A 24,525-nucleotide genomic window follows, 5' to 3' on the forward strand; every position below is an offset into this window, starting at 1 on the left:
CTTCGACACCGAGCCTGCGCTTGGTCGCATTCACGCCTTAACTATCTGGAACTTGCAGTCATGTGACTCGGTTAGGCCACTCGAAGAACCTGAGAGCGCGGACTGCCAAGCCAGGCCCACTGAGCCCGACCGGGCCAAGCTCAGGTGCCTTAACTACTGTGTACCTACGGTAGCTAACCTACTATAGGTAAGGTAGGTTCGGGTTTCGGCAACCCTACAAGGTGCGATGGAGTGGGCAACGGCAGTTTCACGTTAGCGCACCGGAGCTTTTCCCTTTCGTCTCAAGGCGCATAAGTTACTATCGGCATAGCCTCGTCTCAACTGCCGTTGGGTAACCAAGTGCCGATGTCGACCTGCACCAGCGCTGAACACAGCACAAGAGATAAGTGGGTTTGCAAGTTGCATCCAACACCTTGCTCGGGCTGGCAAGGCCCTGAGAGTTACCATGTCGGTTGGGTCCCATGAGACCATTAGCCTTCGTTGCGCGCGCAAATCACCCCAAAACATGTTAGGTCAAACAACAAGACACGATTGGTATGGTCCCTCGCATATCCAGGTGATGAGGAGCCAACCTGGGCGGCAATCTCCAGACGGGCCAGGCGGAAGCACCACGGCGGGCAGTAATATCACCGGCTCAATGGGAGACTCGCCGGCTGGCGGCGAGGCGACACACCTTGCAAGATCCAATAGCGTTGTCCTCTGGGTACGCGGCGTATCCGGATTTCCCGATTTCGTGTTTGACCACGGCATATGGCAACGGGTAGCTTCGCGGACCGATTACAAGACCCCAAGAAAAAAGGACTGGGCCGCACATGGCCAATTTGCCTGCTTCGCAGCATGGAGCTTATCCATCCAGACCCCCAGAAAGGAAAGGCCCTGGATCTCGCTTCGCACGAGCGGGACGACGTTGCGAAGATGCCGTCTTGGCCCGCCCAAGGCTCCATTTATCCGGCGGAGAAGCCCTGTCGACCACTGTCCATTGCCTCCAATCCGAACCACTTGAAGGTCATGGTTCCTGTCCTCCCCCGCGAGCGCCAAGGCGGCTACCGAACCGCCCACAAACAACCAAGACTCGGAACCTGACAGCGGAGAGGACCGGGTGTTGACGGCACGATGATTACAGCGCAGAATAGGTAACAACAACAAAGCAGTAGTTGAGTAACCTTGACGATAGGAGAATACTTTTGCAAGCAGGCAGTTTCCTGTGTTCACAGGGAGCGCGTCTTCGTTCTTAAACGGGGGTTGCGGAGTGTAGCATTCGTTGTCATATCATGCGTTCCAAAGTTCCTGGTACCTTAGGTCGGGCAGCTCCAGGTGTATTCAACAATCCGGGGGTGGTGGGACTTTGTCCGCGGCGAGTAATTTCCATAGGTGGGTTGCCACACTGCCCGTAGTGTAGCTCCGCATCCGTACGACAGTGCGTTCACAGCTGCAACAGCAAGGCGGGATCAGTGTGGTATCATGGCGCCTGCAACGTTAGGTTGTACGTCTCGACAGCTTGTTGGTTCGTTCCCGGTCTGTTTCGTTTTCTTCGGTCCCAGCCTCCTGGAGGAAGAGCCCATCGTGGTACTGCATGGGGAACCAACCGTGGAGAAAAAAAGATGTCCCCAGTTTTCTTGACGGAAGGATTGGGAGGACGAACATCGGTGGTCATTAACGTCGGGTTACCATGCTCCTTCTGGACGTTCGGATCACCTGCCGGCCAACCAAGCACGGAAAGGTAGTCGAGAGTCCAGTCTCAGGCGGGATACAACGGCAAGCTGTTATGCGGATGCGCCTATCCTGGCTTGCGGGACATGAGGGAAAATGTGGTTCTTCATCCCAGGGTGGTGGATCGTTCGCGCGCCGTATATTTATTTAGAGTGTCCCGCATGTGTGGGTGGCATTATAATCGAGAGCTTCCCCCACAGCTCCAGGTGTAGCTCCAACTTCTCGGCCATCTGCTAGTCGCTTCGGGACCCCTTGGGAAGACGACTAGGCCGCAGAGCATCAAGAGCGATCACCTCAACGCAGCCAGCAGCCCAGCATCATGGCCATCGGAGCAGCCACGGCCGCCGAGGTCGGCAAGTCCGACCCCATCATCACGCGTCTCGCCAACGAGGATAAGAAATACTTTTTCCAGAAGCCGAATCTGCTGTATCTTTATCTCATGCTCTTCCCGACCTGCATGGGTATTGAGCTCACATCTGGATTCGACTCCCAAATGATCAATGCCCTTCAGATTGTGCCGACATGGACTACCTGTACGTCACTTCAACGCCCGGATGATCAGCAGGGAGTTTGTGTGAGCTCCAGCACTGACGGGATTTTGCGATTAGACTTCAAGGATCCCCAGGGCCCCCTTAAGGGCATTATCGCAGCCGCATACTCGCTGGGCGCCATTCTTTCGCTGCCCCTTATCCCCACTGTGAACGACAAGTTTGGCCGTCGCTGGTCTATCTTCGGCGGTTCCCTCATCATGGTTTTCGGCGCCATCATCCAGGGCTGCTCGCAGCATGGTGCGTGCTAGGTTCTGCTCAGTCCGGCATGTTCTACCTGACGCTAAACGTAATATAGTGGCCATGTACATCATTGCTCGCATGATTTTGGGCTTCGGAATTCCCACCTGCATCGTTTCGGGCTCCGCGCTAATCGGCGAGCTTGCGTATCCCAAAGAACGTCCCGTCCTGACTTCGCTCTTCAATGTGTCGTATTTTATCGGTCAAATTGTCGCCGCGGCGATTTGCTTCGGTACCAACGACATCAAATCCGACTGGGCTTGGAGAATCCCATCACTACTCCAGATTTGCCCTTCGCTTCTGCAAATCTTCTTCGTCTTGTGCGTTTCAAGACCTCATGGATGAGCTCTGAAAACCTGGTTGAAACTGACAGCCCAGCAGCTTTCTCCCGGAGAGCCCGCGTTGGCTGATTACCAAGGACCGTGCCGATGAGGCTCGTGCCATTCTCATGAAGTATCATGGAGAGTCTGACCGCGGCGAGGAGTTTGTCAACGCCGAGTTTGCTCAGATGCAGACTACGATTCGTCTTGAGCTTGAGGCGTCCAAGAAATCCTGGCTCGACCTTTTCAAGACTTCGGGCATGAGGCGCCGTCTGCTCATTACTACCATGCTTGGTCTCTTCACCCAATGGTCCGGCAATACGTTGATCTCGTACGTCACCTTACCAAGTCACGCAGCACATGCCGCGCGGGAGGGCATCACTAACCAGATCGCCTTCCCAGATATTATCTCGGAGATCTCCTCAAGCTTATCGGCTTCCAGGATAGCAAGTATATCCAGAAGATCAACGTCTCGATCGCTTGCTGGAGCTTGTTCTGTGGTGTGGTTGTGTCTCTCCTCGTCGTCCGGATCCGGCGCCGTGTCATGTACCTCATGTGCACGATCAGCCTTCTTCTCTGCTATATTTCGTGGACTATCGCGATGGAGCGCGCCCAAACGGCTGAGAAGGCTGGTACCCCTAACAACGCGGCCAACATTGCCGTGCTCTTCTTTATCTACGCCTACTCACCATGCTACAACATGGGCTATAATGCCTTGACATATAGTACGCAGAGATCGAAACCCAAATCCTTTTCACCCCTTTCTGCGTCTTCCAGCTCCATGGCTAACACAATGCAGCGTACATGGTGGAAGTCTGGCCGTATGCCGAACGCTCTCAGGGAATTGCGTGGTTCCAGCTCTTTGGCCGTCTGGCTGGCTTCTTCACAACCTTCGTCAACCCCATCGGCCTCCGCAATGTCGGCTGGCGCTACCTCATCTCGTACTGCGCCTGGCTCGCGTATGAAGTCGTCTTCGTCTACTTCATGTTCCCCGAAACCTTTGGCCGCACCCTTGAGGAGCTGGCTTTCAGTAAGTTGCCCAAAGACGTACCTGGTTAACTCTGGGTTGCGCTGGGATTTCACAACGGTGAAGCTAACCATCTACTACAGTGTTCGAGGACAAGAGGCTCGCCGACGAGGCTGTTGCCGCCGTCGAGAAGGTCGTCGGGCACAGGGGTGGGGATGTCGAAGAGCGGGGCAGCACGGAGAAACGCGGCGTTGCTGAGACGAAGGAGACGGTTGCTTGAAAGAATGATTGCAATTTGGGATCGTCCAACATTGATGGAAGGGACCTTCGGAGAAACTTGTATACCCGATTGTCGAGTATGCTTCTAAGTAATGTGTTTATCTTAGCCAATCTGAGAGAAATATTGCGGTTACCTTTAGGCTCGATGTCGATGTCAGCGTCAACCTGTTGCTGCTACCCCAAGTTGGACTCGCTTCCTCTCTCTGGTTGGTGGCTGGTCCCGTTGCAGGGGTTATCGGTCGTTAACCCGCTGTGGTAGGCTCCGAGGGAGCGAGGCGAAATGGAACCTCTTCCTCCGCTTGAGGTAGAGCAAGGCTACATTAGCGCCGTTAACCACTGCCAAGTACCATGCTATGTTGGCACGCCTCCCACCGACAAACAGGTAAAATACAGCGGAATGATACCCTCGATATTGGCCAAGCATCACGAGACAACCGGTCCCCGCTCCGTACATGGCAGATATAACCCCCCTTCGAAGACCTGCCTTTCACCTGATCGGTCGCCATTGACTGGCAATCTCTCGATCCCGTGTCCATCCCTATTGTTTTCACCATGAAGCTTCTCCCGTGTGTCGCAGCCCTCGTTGTTGCGCCGTTGTCCGCGGTCGCTCTCCCTACTGGTGGCGTGGACCTTGTCCCGAGGCAGGGGCAGCAGGCTCCCCCCCCTTGTGTCCGCCAGGATCCTCCTCCCAGTCAGGAGGAGACGGAGGCCCGGTTCCGTGCGTTCGTCGAGGTTTTCGTCGGCCCCAAGAAGAACCTCTACGAGGCATTCAAGTACATTTCCGACGACTACATTGTAAGTATATAATGCTATCGGCCCCAGCGGACTGTACCGGAGACTGACGGAGTGAACAGAACCATAACCCGATGGCCAACAATGGCCACAAGGCTGCCTGGGACGTTCTGAGCCCCTTCTGGAACAGCTTCCAGCACACGTACCTCCGTTCAACCATCAAGGACAACATGTCATGGGTGAACTACCGGGCTGGTTTCATGGGTGAGGTGGTTGATCGGTTCCGCTGGGAAGGGGGCTGCATCGTGGAACACGTAAGTTCTTGATATCCCAGACGCTTGCTCCCAAGAACTGACATCTAACGCATCCATTAGTGGGATCAAGGGGAGAGGTATCCTAGCGTCTAAACGATTCAACTGGTCTTTTTTCTGTGTGCCTGAACATTCAAGCTACTGAGGTGCAGAGGGGAAACTGGTGTCAGAGTTTCGTTTATTTGGCGCTTGAGCTATCCAAGATCCATTGTGAAACTAAACTGAACCCTGAACCAAATCCAACAACCATGTGTGTTCTACGCCCTTCATTCTCACACAACTTCTCATGGTCAGACCCCCCCCCCCCCCCCCCCGTAGTTTAAATGTGCTTACAATTTTCAGGGTCAGCCTCATCCTTCTTATCAGCGATAGTAATTGTGTCGAAGTAGACTGTGTATGTCGCGCCCCGAGGTGGGTTATATTGATCCCTCTGCCAATACCATCCCCACATGTTCGCCCCAAGTGTAAACTCGAATTTCCTCGAGCCTTGATCCGATACAGTCGTCTTAATATTTGTCTTAGTCAAGACTTCCTGCCCATCGAACCAGATCTTTAAGAAGCCCGTCTTATCGGCCTTCCAAGAAGCCCCGATAATAACGCGATGCCACTTCTCCTTTGTGATCGCGCATTGGTTGAGATCATAAAGAACAACCTCCTTGTCACAGGAAGTCCCGCCCACGACCTGGGTCCAGAGCTTTGAACCCCTGAGCCATAGTACGGTGCTTGGCATCGTTGTGTCGCATGACGGGAACGTGCCCATGAACCGGGCCAACACGTAATCTACCGGCGGTTCAAAATTCCAGTTTTTATCCAGTCTGAAGGCGAAGCCGTAGTATCTCTCCTCGTTCAGAGCATAGCCGTGGTCGACTCTGAGTTGAGCGTGATACAACGAATCATAACCGGGATCATAGATCTGGGTGAAGTTAAGGCTAGGGCGATTGCTGAAGAAGATCGTATTCGTCTCTTGAATGGTTCCCTTGGTATGGCTTTTTCCGTTCCAGCCATCTATTTTTCCAGCGTTTTGAAAGAACACCTTGGCGTCGGTGAGGGCTAGTGCCGCGAAAGTCGAAAACAGGGCGGCGTTTTTCATGGTAAACAATGAGCTTTACGCCAAAGGTCAAGAGATAAGTGAATGCTTGATAGTTATTCGGGTGTGTTTGGTTGATTGTTCCGTAGCTTATGGCAATTGGGGGATTTTATACCTCCTATTTCATTGACAATCTGAACCCCCCCCCCCCCCCCCCCCGAAAAGCCGCCGACAAGACCTCCGTCTTGGCCGTCGCTCATTGCTTTGAATGATCCCTACCTCACGTAGATGCGTGGCAAACATATGTTAACCGAACATGGGGAGGGTGAAATACGGCGGCGTTGATCGCAACGCACTACGAGACAGGATGTCTGACAGGTATAACAACATGACTAAGAGACCAGATATGGGTCGACTTTCACTGTCAGTCTGCTAGTAAGTCCATACAACGCAAAACAGCGGGTCTTATGCATGTGGTGGCCAAACACCCGGAGAAGATAACGTTATCTTTGGTATGGAGTGATGGATGTTGGCATCGTGACTTGACTTTAGACATCCGGGGACTTTTGCCATAATCTGTGCTTCCTTAGACAACGTATAGTTACAGATTCTTAACAAGTGATAAAAAAATCCATCTGATAATTACAGAAATGTAACAACCGCTAGTAATGCCTAAGTGCGCTAATGACGAAAATGGAAAGATCCTATTGCTATACTTTTGCGGCTTTTCAATTTAGATTCTTGCTGTTTTTTTAACGATTCTATCGTGTATCTCACACTTTGGTTAATCATTTCATACCGGTTTGTTGTCGTGGTGTGTCATTTACCTTGAGTAACTTGTTGTCTTGCGTCTTTCGAGTCAGTCCAATAAATGTGCATTAGCTAAGTACGTAACTCGGTCTTCATGATTAAAGCAATCACCTTCCAATTCTAGATCAGAATGTCAGGTGCCAGGCCCACCAATCGCCGATCCCGTGTCGTTCCCCACCCCTCTGGGCGCTTTCTCGGGATTCTCGAACCTCCTCTGGAGTTCTTCCATCCTCCTAGCTTGTCTGACTGCTGCTTGCACGGCCTCTGTCAAGTCGGCGTGGAAGAACGGTCTATCAACGCCGTGAACAGGCAAAGCCCCCTTTTCTGACCTCCCTTCTTCCTCGTCCACACTCGCCACGATATAGACAGGTTCCCACCCACTCAGTGCTTTCTCCTCCATCCCTGCTTCAACATCCGTCGTCTCTACCACCCCAACTGGTACCCCAAACCCAGCTGCCGCAAGCGCCCTCCTCGCCCAGGGGTTTGACAACCCTGCAAAGTGCCACTGCACACAATTTCCGTGGCGGTTGCCACTTTCTCCTGGACAAGCATGTCGCTCAAGGGACCTTCGAGCATCGACGAGCCCTTGTACCGAAGTAATGTCAATGCCGTCAACCGCGGTGCAATCCAGTACCACAGCGCGGAGCGGTGGCAGGGTTGTCGCCCCGTTGTTTTGGTCCGATGTGGGCCCAGGATCGCTCCAGAGACGCCCCGACTTGGAAGGAGGCTGCTGTCCCCCGGGGTGGGTGTGCGACTTGACGTAGGAGACCAATCGGTGAACATGCTGTGCTTGGTTGGTGTAGTTGAACCCTGCCGGAAAACGGTAAATTATGACGCCTGGGTAGGGGTCAGAGATGGTGACCTCAGGGTTGGATGCCCCATAATGATCGATCGGAAGGTAAATATCACGAGGCTTGGCATCAAAGCATCCACTGCCAGGCTGCTCATGGAATGGGGTAGGCTGCCGATCAGCCACGGTAGAGGTAGACGCTAGGTCGCTGTTGCTGTCCATAGGAGATGGTACACGTCTCGCCGGTGTCCGGTAGTGATAGACCCGAGTGCGGCCGAGAAAGTGGCCCCGGCCGCGGGCAAGTCGGATGAGGAGAAGCGCGAGAGAGATGCCGATCGTGACGTAGATGGAAACCTCCAACGAGATAAATATGGCGACGAGGACCCCGATCCACCACAGCACGAACTCAACAGGAGAGAGTCTCCAGTACTTGTAGAGCGTTTTGGGCGGCGTTGGGAGGTCTACGACGGCATGAATAATGAGACCTGCGAGAGCAGCGTGGGGAATGTAAAAGAAGACGGCTGTAAGGGCGTAGAGGGCGAGGAGGAGAATGAGGGCGCTGAAGAGACCTGCTAAGGGCGTTCGCACACCAGCCTTGGACAAAACAGCCGAGGCGCCAAAGGAGCCCGTGCAAGCGTACCCTCCCACAAAGGTGCCGATCAGATTGGAAGCTCCCTGAGCAAGGATCTCCTGAGAAGGAATAACATCATAGCCGTAGGTTCGCCCGAAAGATTTGGCGATGGCGACGTGCTCGATGACCAAGATGATGAGGATGGCGGGAAGCTCAGGGAGGACGAGGGATATCAGCTCCTTGCTCAGAGGAGGGGGACCAGCATGCCTGAACCCTATCGCACCATGTCAGCTTTGGTTCTTTGGAGGGCTAGCAAGCTATGATGCACTGACCTCGGTCAATGTGCCCAACGATGCGGAACACCGGCGTCTCTCGACGATTGCGGTTCACCAGCCAGCTGATGAATGTATAAAGCAGCATGGCAAATGTCAACCTCATTGATGACACGATGGCCCATGTCGTTTGCCTTGCCGGCTGTCGAGCCTGCATATGGGTGCAGAAATGCCTGATGACGTAGAGCAGAACAATACATGACAAGCCAATTGCGGCATCAACCCGTGTCCTCGGCAATCCTTTAAGGGATTCGATGATGACTTGATAGGTCGCTTCTCGGGTGTTGACGCCGGTGATCCCCATAAGAGTCGGAAATTGAGTCGCCATGATGGTAATGGCTGCTGCGGTGACAAATGCCGAAATCGATATATATGGAATGAACTCGATGATCCAGCCGAGTCGCAGGAGACCAATCGCCAGCAAAATCATGCCGGACACCGCCGACAGCACTTTGGCAATGGCTTCATTGGTGTAGGTGCCAGGATGTTCTTCCTGTACCGCGACGACAACCGATCCGACAAGGAGTGATCCGACGGCTGTGGTCTAAGCCCCGATTAGCGGTGGTCCACGGTTCTTCAAAGCGATCCCGAGCATACCCCAATGACAATGTCCTTCGAGGTGCCAAAGACCCAGTAGATGGCCGCACCGACAAAGCTTGTGTACAAGCCGTACTCCGGAGAGAGCTTAGCGAGCAAAGCATATGCCATGGCCTGTGGTATCACGACAAAACCGACCGTGAGCCCGGCGATGGAGTCGCCGATGAGCCATGTCCAGTTGTATCTGGGTAGCCATTGTGTGAAGAGGAAGACGCTGCGAACGTATCGGACGGCGCTCTGGGGTGTCGGAATGAGAGACCGGAGCCAACCTCCCACGGTCGGTTCAGGTTCGGTGTAGCAGTTGATTCCGCTGCCTGAGTGACTCAGGAAATAGACTGCCGGGGGTGCGTCCTTGGAGAGCTCTGGGTCAATGTCCAGAATCTTCTGCAAGACGTCGGCGATTGATCGCCTTGAAAACAACATGGCTACGTAGCTTCCCACACTAGGGGGGTCTTGAAGGGAGAACACACAGAGCGGATGTTGGGTTATCAATCCATTAGCCCTCTAAATATTGCAGCTGCACATTCGGGAGCATCGAGAGCGACTGGTGATAAAGAAACAGCGATCACTTGAGGAGATAACGTGGCGACGGTAACAGGGTCCTTGCGACCCTTGTCACGGATCGGCCGAGCCGTCGGCTTGGTGTGTGTGTTTGGACCGCAGCCATCGGCGACCCAACCGTTGGCTTCGCCGTCCTTTCAATCGGCAAACTCGCCTCGCCCGGGGGCCGCAGTGGATCTTCACCACCATCTCATGACAGACACGTTACAGTATCAAGTGCTCCATGTCTTTGAAGTTCCTCTGACACAGTGACACTTGGGGTGCAATGTCTACTCAGAGAACAGAATGCTCTTACTCCTGCCCGGGCCGGTGCCAAGCCGGCTCGGAAGCCGTGCCCGGGTCGGCTCTCGGCGGCTGACGGGACCCGGAGTGGAGCCAGTGCCGTACTTCTCCACCTGAACATCGGAACGCCGTCTGGTCTCGAACACGTCGCCTGCCAAGGTGTATTAGCGGTAGCTGACCGCCAAACATGTTGACTTTGAAACAAAAAGTTTGCCCTCGATCGAAATCCCGAGGGCTATTAACTGGCATTCATTGGACCGTCAAGACGCAGTTACATGCGCCTCAGCCCTATGGGCGATGGAATATCGCCCGAAGTAAAGGAATGGACACAGCTTTCTGCGAGGTCCCTTCCCGCAAAGTTGCGAGACGGAACGTCCTATCACAACTTCACAACTGGGCATTTTAAAAGGCAGCCACTGCCCCCGGACCCCAACATGTCACCCACGCCATGGGCACCATCAACAGATCAATGGTTAGTCAATGTACTAGGAAGCACATCACCCCCTGTTTCTGCATAGCTACATCGGGGTTGCTGTTGATCGAAAGCCCGACCTTGAACCCCTTGGTCCAGCAGACTATCAGCATCCTAACGAATAATTTCACGCCTCCTATCCAATCTGGCTGCTCATGAACCGTTCCCGCGGGCAGGCGTGGGCACATCCACACGCCGGACGGCCGCAATTAAGCGACTTGAGCCCGTGGAACGTGAACAACCAGCGCGAGTTTTTTTTTTTTTTCTTTTCTTTTTGTGATGGCTACGGCGCTTGAGAGTCCATACGGCGGAAAGGAGTGGTTGGAAGCTGTTATTCCAAGAAAGAAAATAACTGTCTGGTGTGCCTCTCCTGGAGACCCCTTCAGTACACGATGGATGCCAGAAGGGCGGTCTGGGTAGGCAGAGTGTCTGCTGGCGGCCAGGACCAGGGTATGAGTCCCCATGGATCCTGTCACACTTTTATTTCTTCTTTTCTTTTTTTTTTTTTCTTTTTTTTTCTTTTTTTTGGTGGCGCACACGCGTCAGCTGCAAGCAGCACATGTCTCCATTCATGTACGTTAGCGGTTTTATTTGTCATGCATGCGTCCCATGGCGACCATAATTGCCGAGACCCTTTCCTGATATGACGAGGATGAGTAATGAGGAAGCGTTCGTGACCGGCTCGGCCTAGAGGCTGGCCGGTTCTCATGACCCATGATGACATCATCCTGGTCCAGGTGACAGGCCTGGACAACAACGGCCGCTTGTTCATGAACCCATGGCCGGTGCACTGAGGCGATTAAGTTGAGTTTCTTGCCGAACTTGACCTCTTGATGGCGCTGAGTGCGGGTTCTTTTGCTCCAACAGCGCTCGTATTTTCTCAGCAGCTCAGAGGTTTGGGCCGATGGCCGTTCGGTTATGGGCCGGCTAACGGCAACAGACACAAACGGCACCCGTCCCGGTGGCGACCTCTTGCTGTGGGGTTCGGCGCCGGCAAAGACAAGGAAATGGCCCAGTATTGCTGTTAGCTAAGCATCGAAATTTTCAAACTCGCGGATGAAGGCACATTTGAGAAGGGTGGATTCGCGTTCTGCAGATATTTCCCCGGACCGCGGAGTGCGTAGCTTGGATGCCATTGAGGGAGGGAGAGCCGCAGAGGATCAAGAATAACAACCTCTACGGCCAAGAGTCAACATACATCTTGGTCTGATCATGTATCAGTTGTTCATCGAAGGAGGGCCACCTGCAGAAAATGTCAGGTGTAATACTGCAACATTGGCCATAATTGCAAATGGTTATGAAACGATATGTACAAGCTCGCAGAAGTGTAACCGCTAACGAGTCCTCTTCAAGACAAACACCCCACGGTCCAAAGTGTTGACAAGGATATATCCACTGTTGAAATACGGGTAGTTGGACCATGACCCAGTGAACGTCAAGTTACCGCCACCGGGAAGGTTGTCGTCTTCGGGACGGGTGTCGAAATAGGCGACCTCCCGGATGCTCCTCCCGGTAGGGTCCATAGGGACAGACCGCAGGTCGAGGATGCTGAGACCCAATCCGTAGTTGCTCTGGTATGTGTATCCATCCTTGACGTACTGGTTGTGATCGATGCCCTTCCTCAAGCCCTTGTAATAGCCTGTTTGCTTCGGGTTTTCGAGTGACGAAATGTCCCAGATATATGAGACGGGGTAGCCGTCGTGGCCTAAACCCGTCCTGTTGTACTCGTCGTACTCGTCATCAGTGATGAGATACTGTTGCCACATCGGGTCCAGAACCCAGCCCTGGTGGATATACGCGAAGCCCTCGTACGAAACGCTGGAGATGACAGTGATGTTCTTTTTGTCGGTGACATCGAAGCTAGCAAAACGTTAGCAATACCAGGTCTCAAGTTCGAAGGGTCCAGCCTGAAGCTGAACACATACATGGTGAAGGCATCCTCGTCGTAACCGTAGCAGATGTCCCTGCCGTAGTATTTTTTATCGGGGCCGCGGTACACGATGCACTGCGCGTCATGCACGTAGCCGTCCACTCCGGTCCCACCCAGCATTTTTGGTTTTGATGGGTCTGTAAGATCGAAGAATACCATGCCTGCTTTGAGCGACCCATCTCGTGGCTGGAAACCTGTCGCGACGCCGTACTTCATCTCCTCATTTGCGAGAACATTGTGCGATTTGCCCATCGGCAAGCCCTCCATCCACCAGGCTGTAAGATCCTTGTTGTTGGTGAACTTCACGGGCTTCTGAGGGTTGACGGTAAGCAGCTTCGACATGTCAAATATCTGGATGCCGTGCCGGACGGCCTCGCTGCCGATGAGAACGTAGTTTTTGTACCCCTTGATCTCCCGCCACATCGACTTCGGGGCTGTGCCATACTGAGGGAGACGGCCGAGATACACGAGCTTTCCCCTTGAAGTAACTTCGGCAAAAGCCGTGCCATCCTCCTGGGCGATGGCCACGAACTCTCGCCCCTCAGGGCTTGTCCATCCCCAGATGCTGGCTCCCATGCCCGACGCACTGCCGAGCTGGGCATGTGTTTTGAAGTCGTAAAGATCCAGATTTTTGCAGCGAAAGGTGTTTTTAGGGTCCCCTGGAACTAGGGCTGCAACACCATGACGGCATTGCACCACATCTTTCTTCGGCCCGAAGCTTCCGTATTGACTGGAGTTGAAGGCACCCTGGCGTAGGAATTCACCCCATATCCTCTGTCCCGATGTCAACACCCCAACGTCCCATGTACCTACGTATCAGACGCACTCACATGCTTGGTAGCCATGATACGCTCATGGACAAGGCCGGGGCCGTACATCTCAGCTCGAAGCTTCTTGTTTACCGGAACCTCTCTGCAGGATGCGATCGTCGCGAGCACCACGACGATGGTGGCGAGTGCTTGAACGATAAACATGACGGGCAGTCGTGGGGGGGGGGGGGGGGGGGGCGGAAAGAACGTATAGATGACAAGTTGTTCACTGGACCGTACTTTCCAGGAAGCGAACCTTTGTCACACAGAGCATACATATAGTTCCGTCGGTGAGCTATCAAACTGGTTTGTGGTCTATGTCAGACGATGAGGGTATGTTGAGCCCGGACATATATAGATCTCATACTGCATTATCCCGAAGAGGCCACCGCCGTGGTTGCAAACAGGGACTCCACAGTCGCCTCACACGGTGCGCAGCGGTCTCCGCGGTGAAGGACCCGAGCGACTAGCTGTGTATATTAATATGCACTGCTCTGCATCTGGCCTCGCGAGCCAAGGATGAGGCTCCGGGTAACCTCGTGTGGTTTCCAAAATTGGAACATTTACTACCACGCCCATCTCCAACCGTCCCAGACGGTGGCGCTGCAGGGACGAAGTGATCATCCCGAACCCCAAACCGTCGTGCGGATGATGACAGGACTTGTACGGGGGGCGATTTGCTGTAAAGGCCTACGAAAGAAACCCCAGGGTCACCAGTCAGAAACAGTCGCTGAAAGGATCAGCAAGGAGGCAGGAATGGACCGAATTGGTCCACACCCCGTTTGTTTTTTGAGACATAAGGGACGGGTCAGGCCAATATAGCCTGATGCAGCAACGGGAGCCGGCCGTGGGGAAACCAAGGCCGTGTCCTCAGCCGAGATGCGTGTCAAAGGTTCAAGCAAACAATAGGATTCAACTAAAACCCTTCGGCGCTCCCAGACAAGGGACCCAGTGGCGCGGGGCCTCAACCAGTGCCTAGGGCAAACACCTAAGCCGGTAGCACCAATTCCGGTCACCACGAAACATGAAGCAGCACACTATTTCCGGCTTTGAGAGAGCTAACATGATAGATTGGCTGGATGTTCTTGGGTTCGAGAATCGAGAAGGGAAGCGGAATATCGTACGTTGATCTGAGATTTATCTGCTCAACAAGTGTGTCAAAAATACCCACGTCAATTAATCTCAATCAAAACCAAGCGGTACAGTACGTGGCCACCGGGAGAATGACATCGCGTTGCCCAATTTGCCCGTGGATATTAATAGAGGACAGGCACGGGATGTCGCCCTCCACCCCACAGCGAAAGTCTGTGACTGCAGGTCAAGTTAATTGAGGAAACAAAGACGCGAACAGCAAGGCTGGGCTGAGTTGAGTGATAAATTACCCGTCCTGGGCAATAAGGATGCGGCATGAGCGGATAAAGCTGCCCTAAAGCAGGTGTCGGAGAGGTTGCCCGTTACTGTCAGGATGCATTCGGGACCCGAACCCGCCCCAGGCTCCGAGGACAGGACACCAACCAGCTGCCGGTACGGGTAAACCATTATGCGATGCCAAGCGCTGCCAGATGGCTTCCAGGGCCGACACCCGGCCGCAGGTGCTCGACAGACATGATCGTGTCCCGTCCCTGACGCGCTCCTATGATGACGACACATCTGGCGCTTTGCCGTGCTCGCTGTGATACACCGGCGTTCTCGTCCTGATCAACCAATCAGAAGCTCCACAATTATAACTTGTTCCCCTCTTTTCGCTCAAGCTCCTGCCATCGTCGCGAGTGGTGCGAGAAGCCACGCTCGCCATGGTCAAATCAGTAACTGAATCCTGACTCAGTACGGCCCCGGGCCAGTCAGGTCCCGTTTTTGGGCCTTCTTGCCGCATGCTGTGACACTGCCCGGGCATTGGCAACCACCTTATGACCGGTGGACTTCCCTCTAACTCCGAGACGTTTCCCCTCAAATCAAGGCGCTTCCTCTGCGCGGCCAACTTGATGATAGCCCTCTTCTCCACACCACGCAACCCACGGTCATTGCTTTGCGCGACTGCACGTCCTTTCATCCTCGCAACGCGGCCGGTTAGTCAACGCTTGTTTTCACCGTCACACCGAACAATGGCGCAGGAATACAAGCTCAAGGGGGTGACCTCGCTGGGACTCCAGCCAGGCGAGAAACATGAGGTGGAGGTGGAGGGCCTCGACGCCAAGGTCCTCCTGGTGAACGTCGGTGGGACGGTCCAGGCTGTTGGTCCTAGGTGCACACACTACGGCGCACCTTTGGTCAAGGGTGTTCTAGGGACCAACGGGAAGCTCACCTGCCCGTGGCATGGAGGTACGCTCAGATGCAGCCGCGGCCGTGAGGCCATGCGTGGTTCAATTGACTGACACATTGCATAGCTTGCTTCAACGCCAAGACTGGCGATGTCGAAGACGCACCAGCCTTGGACCCATTGCCCGTGTTCAAGACCATCGAGCGCGATGGCGCTGTGTACATTACCGGTGATGCAGACAGCATCAAGCGCGGCCACCGCGCGCCCAAGTTCAAGTGCGCGGCGGCTGGCGGCGACAAAGTCCTTGTGGTAGGAGGCGGCTCGGGAGCTCTCGGTCTCGTTGAAGGTTTGCGGGGCGGCGGCTACATGGGGCCCATCACTGTCATCACGAACGAGGGCTATCTTCCCATCGATCGACCGAAGCTCAGCAAGGCGCTGTTGACGGATCTGGCGAAACTGCAATGGCGCGACGAGGCATGGTACAAGTCCGGCAGCGTTGAGTTCGTCCACGACGAAGTTACGGGCATTGATTTCTCCACCAAGACTGTCACCACCAAGACGGGAGGCAAGTTTGCTTACAACAAGATCATCTTGGCAACCGGCGGGACGCCTCGAACCCTACCGTTGCCTGGGTTCAGAGAACTCGGAAACATCTTCACGCTGCGCAACGTCCACGATGCGAAGAAGATTAATGAGGCAATTGGCGACAAGGGCAAGAGGATTGTGGTGATTGGATCGTCCTTTATCGGCCTGGAGGTCGCGGTGGCCACGTCCAATGGCAATGACGTTACGGTGGTCGGCATGGAAAAGGCGCCGCTCGAGCGTGTGCTTGGGGCGAAGGTCGGAAACATCGTCCGCAAAACGATCGAGGGAAAGGGCGTCAAGTTCTTTTTGTCGGCGGGTGTGGAGAAAGCTGAGCCGTCACCATCCAACCCAGGCACCGTTGGTTCAGTGCATCTCAAAGACGGCACCAAGCTCGAGGCCGACCTCGTCATTCTCGGCGTGGGCGTGACCCCTGCTACGCAGTACCTCAGGGACAACCGTGCGATCCAGCTGGAGCAGGATGGCAGCCTCAAGGTGGATGAGGCTTTCTCGGTCAGCGGTCTTGAGGGGGTATATGCCATCGGTGACATCGCGACGCACCCGTACCGTGGCCCAGGAGGCAACGGCAAGCTTGTGCGCATCGAGCACTGGAACGTGGCCCAGAACTCGGGACGAGCGGTCGCGGCCCACATCCTGAATCCAAGCCGTGTCCCCGAGTTTTACACGCCCGTGTTTTGGAGCGCTCTAGGCGCGCAGCTGCGCTACTGCGGAAACACAATGGCCAGCGGGTGGGACGACGTTGTGCTTCAGGGTGACCCAGACCAGGGCAAGTGGGTAGCCTACTACGCAAAGGGAGAGACGGTGGTGGCCATGGCGTCCATGGGCATGGACCCGGCCATGGCTCAGTGCGCGCAGCTCATGTCACTGAACAAGATGCCAAGCAAGTCACAGTTGCAGGCGGGCTTGGATGTTCTCAGTCTGGGTCGCCCTCAATGAGGGTATGTTTGACACGTGTGAGGCAGCTTAGAAACCCTAACCCTGGATCAAGAAATTTTCAGTTTCGTGCTTTGTCCTTGATCGCGATCGTGCTTGAGAGCTTCCGCTCGCCCTTGCGCTTACCAGGTTACCCGGATCATCACTCTGTTCTAACCCCCACAGATCCAGATGGTTTCTTGGGCATTTGAGCCTCCTCCCACCAATCTTCGGTTCCATTCGTCAACAACCAGTTCATAAACGTTTGCCCCCTCATGGCCTCTGACCTTGAGTTTTGAATTCCTTCTGTTGCCCCAGGGGTCGTGTCTTGTTTCCCTTTCAATGGCAGCTCCGATCATATTCGTGGATGCATGGAGGCTGCTTGTCTTGGCAGGGCTACTCTGGGTTGCTTTAACCCTTGTCATCGCCGTCGCTCTGCTGACCATCGTGGCTTATCGCATCTGGTTCCATCAGCTTTCCGCGATCCCAGGACCCCGGCTTGCCGCAGTTTCCAACATCTGGCTGGCGCGTCACGTGCGTAATGGTCGCGTCCGTGAGTTGGCAAAGCATCTCCATTCGACTTACGGACCCATCGTTCGCGTGGGCCCCGGGGAGGTATGGGTCAACTCGGAAGAGGGATTCAGGAAGATCTACGGTACGCAATCGGCCGGTGCCCCTGACTACTAAACGTGACTATCTTATCCCACAGAGCCTAACGAATCCTTGAAGGCATAGGGAATGGCTATGAGAAGTCAGACTTTTACTGTAAGCCATTCCCGTCACTGACCCCACGCTCCATGCTAAGCCTCTCGTAGTAGCGACTGCGTTGAACAAGCCGAGATTGAACTGGTGGTTGAATCCACAGTTTCCAGATACGCTGGACTTGCTTTCGGAATTCGACCTCACCCGATACCGCCTGCAGAGGAGACTCCTCGGGCCGGTGTATCGAGCCCACCATCTCAAGCAGTTCGAGCCTGCCATTGACAGAGTCGTCACGCACGCCATCTCTGAGTTAAGGGCCATCGGAGGTGATGAAGTCGACTTGAAAACGTGGATGCACATCATTGCCGTCGAGTGCCTGGGGGCGGTCGTTCTATCATGGTCTCCCGGTTATATCGCGAATCGCTCTGATGGAGGTACCAGCACACAGAGCTACTTGGGCTGGAGAAGAAAGAGTGTGTTTGGGCTGTTCCCGATGATCACAAAGCTTTCATTCGTGTCCAAGTCGCTGGGTCGCGCCTTCTCAAACTTATGGGGTGTGACTTTCGCAACACCAAAGCAGTTCAAGCCTTTCTTCACGGTAAGTTTTTACCACTTTGCCTCATCCCGCCTCACAAACGCTCAGCTAAGTCCGCAATCACAGCCCGTTTACCAAAGGGTATCCAGGAGAGTTACCAATGCCCTTCGTCACCCCGCTCGCGCGCAGGGCAAACGCGACGAGCGCAGTGACTTGCTAACGGCACTCATTAAACTCCACAAAGATCACCCACAGTTCACCGAAAATTACTTGCGGCGCATGGCTGTCACAAACTTTGGCGCTGGGCATGAAACACTCTGTTCCACGCTGACAGCAGCCATCGCCATGGTTGGTTGCCACCCGGGGGTCCAGAGCAAGATAGCTGCCGAAGTCCGAGCCCTTCGAGGGTCGATAGACTACGACAGTATCGACCTTGTCCCGTACATGCAAGCAAGCATTAAAGAATCCCAGCGACTGTATCCCGTCATCGGCCTGTCGCTCTCGCGCAAGGTGCCATTAGGAGGCACGTACCTCCATGGCCACTTCCTCCCAACGGGCACCGCTGTGGGCTGCAACCCAACCGCATTGCACAGGAACCCGGATATTGTTGGCACGGACCCAGACACGTACAACCCTGAGCGCTGGCTGCAGAAGGACGGCTCAGCGCAGGTCAGCAGGATGGAAAGGATTAATCTCATTTGGGGAGGCGGGGGGAGAACCTGCCCAGGCAGACACCTTGCTGAACTGATTGTATTCAAGGTTGTGGCTGGACTGCTGCAGGAGTTCAATGTGGAGATAGCATCCATGCCCAACGAAGAGGATATGCCATGTTACTTCATGGCAATGATGACAGGGGTCAAGGCTCGCTTTATTCCCAGGCCAAGGCCCATTGATTGAGCGTGTTACTGAGGAAGTCAAATATACACGACCATAAGAGCGTTGAAGTCGTTTATTGCTGCTCCCAACTCCCTTGTCCTTCCTAGTTGACGCTGATCAAAGCGGATTCGAACTAGTCATTCCCGGCACCTGGCATAAGTACCTACCGAGGCTGCTGTGTAGGCCCCTATCTACCGAGCTATCCAGCGGCGAGGTACTTAATGGATAGGCAGACAACTGTGTGTGCAGAGCTGGAAAACGCAACAATTCGATTGCCTCTGGAAACATTGAAGGTCCACGATCGGCGATCTGGGGGAGCGGTGGCAACATGGAAAGTCTCACAAAACCGGGCCACATGAGGTCATAGGAAAGAGGGGGATGAGAAGAATTTTGTTTCTGCTATTTGAGGAATTGAGCAATCTCAAAAGTGCTTCGACACTTTCGAGACTTTTTCTGCTTGCAAAGTCACAGTATTCGCTCACAATGTTAACCATAAAGCTCTTGCAGCGAGGCACCGGGGTTCTGCTCAACCCAGCGTACACACCAGCTCCTTATCTCCGACAACACACTCGCATAGTCGTCGTCCAAGGCCGCAGACTTTCCACCGTCACCACTGATGACGCCAACGACATGGGCGGACCCGGAGGTCAGGAGCACTACCCCGAAAGCGATGTCTTCAGAAGGTTAGTTTGGTGATGCGCTCGATGCCAACTAGCGAGTGAGAATCACTGGATTCTAATGTGAGTATCAAACAGACGGTTCAGGATGAATACAATCCTAGGGGTCGCCACTGCGTGTTCCATTATGGCAGTTATTAAGATGGTTCCACGATTGAGTCGCGATCCGAATGCCCAGTACGTTCTGGTGCACGACTCGACGAAGGGGGTGCTGGACGATGTCAAGTACATTAAGAAGACGGATATGCCGCCGAGAACATGAGAGCGAAACGAAGCGTCCCAGAGTGTTCAGAGAAATGGGCACAATATAGGTGTCGTTTTCTTGTCTCTTCTCTTTTTTTTGGTTAGTACTTTGATGTTACCTGATATCTTCTGGGCATTTCTCACCCTTGATAATTAGCACATCCACACAGCAAAGGAGGTGTATAAGGTTCTGAATAAACGAAGTACTTAAGTTGTTACTGTTGTCTGGTTGTCGACGTCATCGTTTTGCCACATCCTGTGGATTGGCTGCGTGTTTTATATGTGGATTCAGTACTCAACACATACAACATCCGATATCTGTTACATGCTTCCTCAATGAGTACACCGCACGATCCGTTTAGCTTCTCTCACACCGGTATTTTGATATGGGAATCCCATACTCCAAGGTTATCAACTCCGCGTTTCACCAAGTTACCCCACTTGTCGCTGAAGGGTTTCGAGTTCTTCAGACCATTAGGGATATCGCGATCCTAGTTGCGATCATCCAGATCCTCGCATTTCTACTACTAGTCTGGGTCTCATTGGCGTCACTGGCGTTGTTGGTAACGTTGAATCCGGATCTTGAGCTTGAACGCCGGGCGTTCGTGACGCCGGCGGTGAGGTGGTTTTCCGCATGGTTACTGGATCCAGAATACAGAATGCTTCTTGGGGTCGGTTTTCTCGTGGTGATTATCGGAATCGTTGCCGGTACATGGGCCGGGTTGACGGTGATGCGGGATCAGGTTGCCATTGAGCTTCACGGGCCTATGGAAGGGGCCCAGGATGTTCCCGTCTTAGGCAGTTAAGGGCCGACTCCTCGAGTTTCCAGGTGGTTGGCGACCCGTGTATTCCTTTCAAACCCTGTGTCGAATCTGATCAAACGGTGGCGGCAGCGGGGTGACAGATTGCAAGATCGTGTCGGCTGGCTGAGAAGCCGGATTTGTTCTGGCTAAAACGTTTGTGTTACTTCCATCGTCTTCATCCAGTACGCCAGGAGTCTTGGACTGGCAGAGAATAGATCAAATCTGCACCTTCAATATACCTCTCGCCACAATATGCAACTCTCTGGAAGACCTGTCATACCCCGCATTTTCCTTTCCTTCGGCTCATCCTCTTGTTCGACTAGCCGACCAAGGCTATCGACATCATCCGGGTGGAGTAACCTAGCACCCCGTGCTGTTTTAGGAAGCTGTGTTATGATGGAGACGCCCGGTCGCCAAGTTAGCCCGACATGCTGTAAACAATTACACTTTGTCAGGGCTGAGTCAGATCGTAGTTCTGCCAGACGCCATGTCTTGATATCGACCCTTGGAAGTGGCTAGCCGCAAGGACCGTCCGTGGCCATGATTTCAGGCCCATAGATAGGCGTTCGTCTCCCTGAATCAACGCCTGCCCTTCGCGTCGTGTCGCTCTGCTGCACTTCCCAGCGACCATGGCAGACGAGGACATTGTGAAGACGGATCTATTGATCGTCGGGGCAGGCCCAGCCGGCGCCTCGCTGGCCTGCTTCCTGGCGTCCTATGGTACGTTACCTGGATGGTAATTCAGGGCAGGTTGCACTGCCTGTGTAACCAGATCTCCCAGTTGCCGCCCATGATGAGAAACACGAGCACACAGTGACATTTTGCTGACGATAGAATCGGACGTGCAGGAAGAACCGGCATCGTGATTGCAGCAGCACCAGGCACGGCAAATACTCCCCGTGCGCATATCACCAACATGGCAAGCTTAGGTAGAAGTCCTGGATCATTCTGCGAAATACAAGGGCTAACAAGCAGAAACTGAACAGAATGCCTGCGTGACATTGGCCTAGAACAAGCCTGTCTCGACGTCGCCACGCCGAGCCACAACATGGCCCACACCCGTTGGTGTTACAGCATGGCTGGCGAGGAATATGCAAGAGTGTATTCGTGGGGTCATGATCCTGCGAGAAAGGTGAGATAGCTGCTGTACAGGTGAAGCGTACCCAATATAACTTACAATTGCGCTCCATGCATATCCAGGGTGATTACGAAGTGGCCAGCCCGTGCACGCACGTTGATCTGCCGCAAACCCTGCTTGAGCCCATTTTCACCCAGCGAGCAGTCCACTCGGGCTGGACCGTTCGCTTCAACACACGCTTTCTAACCATGACCCGACCGGCTGATGACGTAATCATATCCGAGGTGGTTGATGAAGTAACAAAACGGACTTACAAAATCCAGTCACGGTACCTATTTGGCTGTGACGGGGCACGCAGCCAGGTGGTCCGCGAGGTGGGCCTACCGCTCATCAAGAAACCCGGTCAGGGGTTGGCATTAAATGTCTTGGTACGTGCCGATATGTCACATCTCATGAAAAGCCGCGTTGGAAACCTACATTGGGTGTTCCGGCCTGACGAGGTGGACTACCCTCCATGGGGCTGGTCTGCCGTCGTACGAATGGTGCAGGCGTGGAATGAGTGGATGTTCATCTTCTTTGCGGCACCTGGAGCCGATCCAAGAGCCAGCGACATGGAAGCAAGCAACGAGGAGTACCTAGCCAGGGTAAAGCAGTTAATTGGCGATGATACCGTCAAGGTAGAACTTCTCCATGTTGGAAAATGGTGGATCAACGAGACAGTAGCCGAGAGATACTCAGATGGGAACGTGTTAGTTCTTGAGCCCTTACCCTCAAATGAATGTGCGCTGACGGCTAGACAGGTTTTGTTTGGGTGATGCAACCCACCGGCATCCCCCATTCAACGGGCTCGGATCGAATACATGCATTCAAGATGCCTTCAACCTTGCCTGGAAGATCCACTACGTGATGGCTGGGAAAGCCGGGGACAGGCTGCTGGATTCCTTCAGTATCGAAAGGCAACCAGTTGGGGCGGGCGTAATCTCGAGGGCGAATCAGGGGTTGCGCGACCACGTCCCCTGGCAGACCACAATCGGAATGATGGAGAAGGATGCCGAGGAGAAGCGGAGAATCCTCGCCGAGTTCGACGATCCAGGGGAGAGCGGCCGCAGGCGACGGCGACAGTTCCGCGAGGCTATCGAGAAAACGACCACCGAGTTCCACGGTCTCGGAATCGAGATGAATCAGCGGTACATATCCGGCGCCATTTACCTCGAGGACCAACCACAACCACCCCCACTACCTGCTGACCCCATAAAGACTCATAAGGCCACAACGTATCCAGGCTTCAGACTGCCGCATGTATGGCTCAACACTCGCTGTCCAGGCGAGCGTGTTTCTACCATCGACCTCGCTGGCAAGGGAAGATTCTGTCTCTTCACAGGACCTGGAGGGCAGGAGTGGAAACAGGCAGCCTGGAAAGTCTCCAGATCACTGCAGCTCGAAATAGCATGCTACTCCATTGGATGGAAGCAGGACTTTGAGGACATGTATTTTGACTGGGCTAAGAAAGGCGAAGTAGAGGAAGACGGTTGTATCTTGGTGAGGCCAGACAGATTCGTTGCATGGCGGTCAGCAGGAATGATTCAGCAGCCAGCGGAGAAGTTGGAGGAGGTTTTAAGAACCATTTTAGGACTGTGAAAAACGCCCAAGCATATAGACAGACCATGGTCGGATCTCCTAAAATACCAACCTCTTTCTACCTTGAAAGCGGCGTGACGCCAGTGGAGTTTATTTTGCTGTGGCGGGTACTGTGTAGCCCGCGCAGACCGTAAACTTTATGACAACGGTTTCGAAGTACGTTTCGCACCCTCCGAGATAGAAGGTTTCTGGGGTACCTGTTCGAATAGAATTATTATCCTTACAACACGCAGGTCTCAAATCTTACGAAGCTTGGGGAAGTAATGCTGATAATACAGCATACGGGTATTATACAAACAAGACAGTATAGGAAAGAATTTATATAAACATCCACAGCAGTAATCTGACCACCTCAATAATGCTTCAACGACCAAACGTTGTCAAAGTGTACTAACAGCTTACTAAGCAGAGGAGTAAATATATTTACAACCTGTATTGTTATATATGCACTGATGTCAGGGATAACGCCGTATATCCATTTAGTAAACTCAAATACATACATCTGATAAACCACCGGAATGATAAAGTACGTATACATCCTACGGCTCCAATAGATAAGGCCAAGGTACCCTTTATAGCTGTAACCTTATCCCTACCTTCGCTACATCCTTAATAGCCCCTATCATTATGTTTCTACAATATAGATTCCCGCTTGACATTGACGCTCCTGATGCCGTCTTCGACCAGCCTGAGACTCCGCCACAACAAGATGCCTTGTTAGCGCCCGACATACGGCCGGCAATATTTCCCAGAGGCCTTCGTCCGGTCATCGAATGGTAAAAACCCCCATAACAGTCGGGTTAGGGTTAGGGTTAGGGTTAGGGTTAGGGTTAGGGTTAGGGTTAGGGTTAGGGTTAGGGTTAGGGTTAGGGTTAGGGTTAGGGTTAGGGTTAGGGTTAGGGTTAGGGTTAGG

General features: G+C 53.7%; 8 protein-coding genes across 8 annotated transcripts; 5 read left to right on the forward strand and 3 right to left on the reverse strand.

Moving 5' to 3' along the window:
• Positions 1–2,029: 2,029 nt before the first annotated feature.
• VTJ83DRAFT_7591 (uncharacterized protein) lies at positions 2,030–4,065 on the forward strand (the record flags this gene model as incomplete). The annotated part of the gene is made up of 7 exons (XM_071014430.1): positions 2,030–2,243; positions 2,319–2,498; positions 2,557–2,818; positions 2,880–3,149; positions 3,221–3,543; positions 3,618–3,848; positions 3,929–4,065. The coding sequence occupies 7 exons, from the start codon at positions 2,030–2,032 to the stop codon at positions 4,063–4,065; spliced, it is 1,617 nt and encodes a 538-aa protein (XP_070863808.1).
• A 551-nt stretch (positions 4,066–4,616) lies between these two features.
• On the forward strand, positions 4,617–5,203 carry VTJ83DRAFT_7592 (uncharacterized protein; the record flags this gene model as incomplete). The annotated part of the gene is made up of 3 exons (XM_071014431.1): positions 4,617–4,859; positions 4,919–5,110; positions 5,171–5,203. 3 exons carry the CDS (start codon positions 4,617–4,619, stop codon positions 5,201–5,203), a joined length of 468 nt encoding a protein of 155 aa, XP_070863809.1.
• Positions 5,204–5,426: 223 nt separating this feature from the next.
• VTJ83DRAFT_7593 (uncharacterized protein) lies at positions 5,427–6,197 on the reverse strand (the record flags this gene model as incomplete). Its single annotated transcript, XM_071014432.1, has 1 exon — positions 5,427–6,197. One exon carries the CDS (start codon positions 6,195–6,197, stop codon positions 5,427–5,429), a length of 771 nt encoding a protein of 256 aa, XP_070863810.1.
• An 880-nt stretch (positions 6,198–7,077) lies between these two features.
• Positions 7,078–9,657, reverse strand: VTJ83DRAFT_7594 (uncharacterized protein; the record flags this gene model as incomplete). The annotated part of the gene is made up of 3 exons (XM_071014433.1): positions 7,078–8,579; positions 8,638–9,181; positions 9,235–9,657. The coding sequence occupies 3 exons, from the start codon at positions 9,655–9,657 to the stop codon at positions 7,078–7,080; spliced, it is 2,469 nt and encodes an 822-aa protein (XP_070863811.1).
• A 2,226-nt stretch (positions 9,658–11,883) lies between these two features.
• Positions 11,884–13,453, reverse strand: VTJ83DRAFT_7595 (uncharacterized protein; the record flags this gene model as incomplete). Its single annotated transcript, XM_071014434.1, has 3 exons — positions 11,884–12,409; positions 12,469–13,253; positions 13,310–13,453. The coding sequence occupies 3 exons, from the start codon at positions 13,451–13,453 to the stop codon at positions 11,884–11,886; spliced, it is 1,455 nt and encodes a 484-aa protein (XP_070863812.1).
• A 1,937-nt stretch (positions 13,454–15,390) lies between these two features.
• On the forward strand, positions 15,391–17,084 carry VTJ83DRAFT_7596 (uncharacterized protein; the record flags this gene model as incomplete). The annotated part of the gene is made up of 2 exons (XM_071014435.1): positions 15,391–15,607; positions 15,673–17,084. The coding sequence occupies 2 exons, from the start codon at positions 15,391–15,393 to the stop codon at positions 17,082–17,084; spliced, it is 1,629 nt and encodes a 542-aa protein (XP_070863813.1).
• Positions 17,085–17,402: 318 nt separating this feature from the next.
• VTJ83DRAFT_7597 (uncharacterized protein) lies at positions 17,403–19,194 on the forward strand (the record flags this gene model as incomplete). Its single annotated transcript, XM_071014436.1, has 4 exons — positions 17,403–17,715; positions 17,796–17,825; positions 17,876–18,360; positions 18,424–19,194. 4 exons carry the CDS (start codon positions 17,403–17,405, stop codon positions 19,192–19,194), a joined length of 1,599 nt encoding a protein of 532 aa, XP_070863814.1.
• Positions 19,195–21,525: 2,331 nt separating this feature from the next.
• Positions 21,526–23,612, forward strand: VTJ83DRAFT_7598 (uncharacterized protein; the record flags this gene model as incomplete). Its single annotated transcript, XM_071014437.1, has 5 exons — positions 21,526–21,616; positions 21,745–21,825; positions 21,883–22,028; positions 22,097–22,722; positions 22,775–23,612. The coding sequence occupies 5 exons, from the start codon at positions 21,526–21,528 to the stop codon at positions 23,610–23,612; spliced, it is 1,782 nt and encodes a 593-aa protein (XP_070863815.1).
• Between the last annotated feature and the right edge of the window lie 913 nt (positions 23,613–24,525).

Source organism: Remersonia thermophila, chromosome 7 (assembly GCF_042764415.1).
Source record: "Remersonia thermophila strain ATCC 22073 chromosome 7, whole genome shotgun sequence".
NCBI classification, from domain to species: Eukaryota; Fungi; Ascomycota; class Sordariomycetes; order Sordariales; family Chaetomiaceae; genus Remersonia; species Remersonia thermophila.